Below are 6,000 nucleotides of genomic sequence, written 5' to 3' on the forward strand. Positions count from 1 at the left end.
ACCGCCTACATACTCTGTTGACAAAAATACCATGAGAAAGTGACTGCAGAATGACTGAGTAATAACTGGTATTCCCCACCCCCAATGTAAATAAAAAATATAGTGATGTTTGATTTAAAATATTTAAGACATAATAAACAAAATTCGCTTTTTCATTAAAAATACACGTTAAGTAAAAATATTATTTTTTAAATACAATAAAAAACAGCAGTATTTCCAGTTGATTTACAATGTTTGCTCTACATTATAGCAAAGTATAGCTAGTATGGATTTGCTGCATAATATAACATTATATAGCCTAAATATAAATTAGTTACATTTTATACAAGCAAATCACTGCAAGATTTGCGTGGATGTGAACATTAGTGTCTGAATAACCAATTTACACTAACATGTCACACCTCAGCCTTCTGCATTCCAGCGAGGAAAGCTGACTTCTCGCGGGATCCTCCCGATGAAATATCGCGGAGGCAAATCTAAGAAAGGTGGAGACTTCGGGATAACTTCCTGCACAGTACTCTCAAGAACCATACCTCATACTTAAACAACAGGCCGGCTTCAAAACCAAGTCGAATGGATTAGTAGCGCAAATAAACTCGCAAACAAGAACTTCACCAACACGATTCCACGCACAAGTAGGATTTACCGCTAGCATCCAGCCTGCTAGCTAACATCAGCTACCAGGACGGCAGATTGTACACATCAGATCAAGACGGTCTCGTATCGAAGGACAGTATGGGTGAGTTCAACTCGCTTCTTATGGATCAGTTACAGTGTCACTTCGCGTTTCAATGTCCAATGAAACAGCGCCAGCGAGTCATTTCAGAGTCATTTAAAAGAAGAAACTGTATCCAAGTTGAATTAGGAAAAAAAAACTTATGATCAGATGAATATTTGACTAGGCGCCAGTGTCGCAAACTGGCTCGGCTTGTCCAAACCAGTAAATTCCAGGCGTTTTACGTCAAGATGAATGACTCCCTGCTCTGCCACTACAGTATTATTGTTTACCTTTCGGATGTAGACGCTGTTTGATTGTTTTTAAAGCTGTTTGTACTAGTTGCTGTGGCTCTGTTCCAAGGAAGCCCCCTTAAAGGTATACTGTATTATTTTTGCTGATGAATAAAATGCTATATTTAAAGAGAAAAAACGCACTTTTCAATTCAAACCTCATTACAATGGTATGCACTCAAATATGATGGAAAGTCCTTTCTAGAAAAAGCAGTTTTATTGAACACGAAGCGGGTCGCCCCCTTATGGGCGCCGTCATGTTTACATCACATGACCCGATTTACTACTGTTATTAATAACAACAATAAAAATCTAGTCAGTGTCAATTCTTGTTAGTAAGACCAATAGGAGCCAGCTAAAGGCTAACAAAAACGTACTAAGTGCACCTTTAATTTGACGGCTTTTGCGGCTTTAATAAAAAGCACCTCCCTTGTTAGAAGTCAGGCAGGAATTAGTTAAACAAATGTTAAAGTGGAAAACGTTAGGTTTGTACCTGTTTTGCACTGGTGCACGACTCTACTGGTTTGAATAAAGTGCAAATGTTATGAGTTGTCTACAAATCCTCTTTTGGGTTAGCTTCATTTCCATATTTACTCCTCTCGATTTCAGGTTGTTGACACTTATTGTACTTATTGTTGTTTTTATTGTACTACTGGAATTAGTAAGAGCGGTTTTTGTTTTATTGTCCCTGCTATTATGTTAGGTGACCAAGCCATTGGCTCATATTTGTGACCCTTGAACACAAAACCAGCCATAAGGTTTGAAAGTGAGATTTATACACCATCTAAAAGCTGAATAAATAAGCTTAAATAAGTAAGGTTTGTTAGGATAGGACGATATTTGACCGAGATACAACTATTTGAAAATCTGCAGTCTGAGGGTGCAAAAACATTCAAATATTGAGAATATCACCTTTAAAGTTGTCCAAATGAAGTTTGCATATTACTAATCAAAAATTAAGTTTTGATGTATTTACAGTAGAAACTTTACAAAACATCTTTATGGAACATGATCTTTACTTAATACCCTAATGATTTTTGGCATAAAATAAAAATCGATATCAAGTCAACCCACACCATGTATTTTTTGACTATTGCACATTCAGAAGTACATTTTCTGTGACTGGTAAATATAGCTTTTGGCAAAACTCTTTTCTTAGGTCTTTTTTGTCATCCATGTGATTACCTGAATTATGTGTTCTAATAGTATAACACTGTAGGGCAGAGTTTATAATTTCAAACACAGCCTCCTTAAGATACATTCTAAAGTGGGAGATGTGTTAGAACATGTCCCTTTTACATTTTCTTGTGATTGTGAATCACTGTGGCTCAAAGGAAAACGTTTTGAGGAAATGTTTGGCTTTTTAGATGTGTGTTACATGGGGCATAATGGTCATTTGTTTTCCCAGCTGTAGGTTAAAGTAAATGTGTGGCGTGGGCTGCGGGCCGGCTGGCAGACAGGTTGCTTTCGTGGCCTTGAGTGCTCCCCCCCCCCCATCAGTAATTCATCAAGTTGTCACAGAGTTATGTAAGCGCTGGATTGGAAACTGAACCCATCAGGAAGTATGGAAGTGTGTTAGTGTAGTAAGTGTACTTTACACAGGTGTGAGTGGACTTTGCTTGGTCATGTCGGGTCTTGACTGCAAACAAAATCAGTATAGGCCAAATGACAATAGGTGAATATTTCTCACTGGTCTCGGGTTTCAGTGGGATCTTTAACACTGATCTGTTTTCCTCTCATGTGGGAATCTGCTGTACCAGATGGCCTTGTCATGTTGTTTAACAATTAAAGGGTGGCCTAATAATTTTCTTACATAATTAGTCTTACAGACCCCAAACTTTTAAATGACAATGTGCTGTACATAATTAAGAAAATGTTCATTTTGAGTTCATTGCAGAACCGCTAGGATCGATTTAATGAATGAGTCTAATTTGAACTGATAACATCACATTTAGTTCAAGCACTCGTTTATTTTGCGGTGTGATGGAAACACTATCAGAGTTTCACCACATCAGTGAAAGAATGCAGATGTTGAACACCTATCAATAATAAAAACCTGATACATGAAAATTATATTGTTTCAGTATTTTTATAGAAAACAAAAATAGAACAAGTTCTGAATAAACTTTCTCCTTAAATGTCAATCACTGCTTTTGACATGATGCAAAAGGCTGACAATATGTGAGGAATCTCAGCAGCCGCTCCCTGCAAGCTGACTACTGCATTACTGGTTATTTTGCGAAGTGATTTTGAAGAAAGGACTTTGGTTGACCTCTGAAGTATGTTTATTAATCTTATGCTTGATTGTGTTGGCCTTAGGAATCCAGATTTTCTCTAGTCTCAGATTTTGGACCTCACAGTAGGTAGGTTCTGAACCTAAAAAAAGGTTTTGCTTGGAGAACCCAAAAACGATGAAGCTTCATGTATGGCTTTGCTAGCTCACTAATGAAGCCGAAGTAATGATCCTTTGAAAAAAAGAATAACTTGTTTAAGTTCTTTAAAGCCATCACCGTATTTCACACTAGTCAAAACGCCTTTAAAAAAATGGAAAACTGTATTTACCTTGGCATAGTTGAATAATAACAGTTCTGTACGTAGACATGAAATACCGTGAGTCTTAAACACCATCCTTTCCTCCTCCTTACAGTTGCAATCAAAATTATTCAACCCCCCAGAGACTGCAGTACTTTACAAATAAAAGCTTGATTGAAGTTTCAGGACTTTATAAAAATTGCATCTACAACAGTGTACTGGCATATTAAAAGTGACAATGTCAATATATAATGTAATGTGTTGGAGTTCTAGGATTTTTTTAATAACACAGCTGTCATAATTATTCAACCCCTATTCAACATTGCTGTTTTGAGTCAGTTATTTTTGTGGTAGGGAACAAAATTGTCCTAAAACACAATTAAGCCTTTAGAAACTATTAAAAAAAACTGAATCAGCTTGAGATGTTACACATCTATACCATTATCCCATGCATGTGCTGAAGTTGAGTAGCAAGTATGGTAAAGTCAACAGAGCTTTCACAAAAGCTATAGAGAAGAAATAGTTTTATTGTATTAGAAAGTCTAAGGCTGCGTGAAGATTTCTAAGACATTAAATGCCTTATTCCTTAGTTTAAAGTGTGTTGAACCGGAAAACCTTTGAGGGTGTTGAACCAAAAATGCACAATTTCATAAAATGTTTGATCAGACCAACTGAGAAAAACCTGCAATGTACAGCCAAAGACTTGCGAGATGACCCGATGAAAGGAGGAAAAATATTTCATTCCAGAGTAGAAGATGAACATAAGACAAGCATGGCTTTCATGTTGGGGCATCTTGGCGAATACCATTTTTGATCAAGAAGAACAAAAATGTCAGCTTGAATATGCTAAAATTCATTTGGATAGACCTGTGGAGTTCTGGAAGAATGTTTTATGGAGTGATGTGACCAAACTAGAACTTTTTGGACGTATAGATCAGCGTTATGTCTGGTGCAAAAAAGGGAAAACTAATGAGCAGAAGAACACTATCTCCATGGTCAAACATGGAGGTGGGCTGATCCAATTATGGGGTTGTTTTACTGTAGCATGAAGTGGAAAACATGACCGTATGAAGGAAACTATGGATTCTTTGAAGTATCAGGCCATTTTGCCAAGAATTGTGATGCCTTTAGTGCAAAGACCGAAGATGATGATCAATGGACTTTCCTGCAGGACAATCATCCCAAAGTAAACATCCAAATCTACTTATGCTTGGTTCAGGGATCAGTCACAGAATGTTCTTGAGTGGCCTGTTCAGTCTCCAGATTTAATTCTCATTGAAAATATTTGGTCGAATTTGAAGAAAGCAGTGGCAAAGTGAAAACCAAAGATTATCCGTGATCTAAAGCTTTTTTTTAAAGCCGAGGAATGGTCCAAGATTGCAGTAGAGAGGTGATCAACGCTTCTAAACACTTTCAAACAGCGTTTATTGGTGGTTTTAAATAATAAAAGATTCTGCACCAAATTTCACTTTTGGGGGTTGAATAATTTTGAACATGAACGTTTAGAGCCAATTTGATTTTTTTTCCCATTATTTATCAATTTATGTTCTCAGAATTACTCAAATGTGTATTAAAATACTTTATCTAATAGTGTACTAATGCCTTTGTAGATTTGTTTTTAGAAAAACAAATTATCTGGAACAAAATGTCTTGCATGTCAAGGGGGTTGAATAATTTCGATTGCAACTGTATATAAATCTGGTGTTTGCAAAAGACCACTGAAATAGAGGCCAATTCCAACATGACGACCATGACGTTATAGTCTCGGGATCATTAATAGTCACGCCCCCAAGATTTGCATAGCCGAATCATCAGAAGTTCTGCGGGTAGGCTATTGTAAAAAAAACCTAAAACAAGGACAACAGCGAAAATGGCAGATCACGGAAATAAATGTTATGTTCCAGTTTGTGCAGGAGATGTTAAGTGCAGGAATGGGTTGGTGTCTGTACTCAGAAAGGCACAGAAACAAAGGCGTTCTAATAAAATAAAGCGAGCCACTAAAGGGACACGGTTAGCTTCCAGCTAGCAGTAGCCTGTTACATTGCAGTACATAAAATTTCACTTAGCACATAAACAGAGTAAGGAGAGGTGACTGCACAGACGATGGTGAATGATTTGGAGATCCTGATCACCGCTGACAGCATCTAAACTTGTCAAATGTGCTAAGTACTGCCGCTGTAGTATAACGTTACACAGAGCATGTGCAATAGGGCTGCACGATTTGGAGAAAAAATCTAATTGCGATTTTTCTGATCAAAATTGCGATTTGCGATTTAAAATGCGATTTACTACTATTTCATAAAAGAGCTACAGGTTTGATATGGTGGTTTTAACAGCACCAAAGAAAGACCAAGCATAATCACAAAGTATGCTACACTGTTCTACTGTTTATTTAAAACCTCTTAAACATTGTTGCCTTTTTTAAAATAAAGTTGTCAGTTATCATGACAAATAAGAAAA

General features: G+C 36.9%; 1 protein-coding gene across 1 annotated transcript in view; it reads left to right on the plus strand.

Annotated features, from left to right (window-relative positions):
• Nucleotides 1-482: 482 nt before the first annotated feature.
• cd2ap (CD2-associated protein) overlaps nt 483-6,000 on the plus strand; it is a 67,481-nt gene continuing 61,963 nt past the window's right edge. Inside the window, exon 1 of the mRNA XM_073853212.1 lies at nt 483-739. Coding sequence (XP_073709313.1) covers nt 736-739 — 4 coding nt within the window. The 5' untranslated portion in view covers nt 483-735. The remainder of the gene's footprint in view (nt 740-6,000) is intronic.

This window comes from Garra rufa, chromosome 13 (assembly GCF_049309525.1).
Source record: "Garra rufa chromosome 13, GarRuf1.0, whole genome shotgun sequence".
Lineage (NCBI taxonomy): Eukaryota > Metazoa > Chordata > Actinopteri > Cypriniformes > Cyprinidae > Garra > Garra rufa.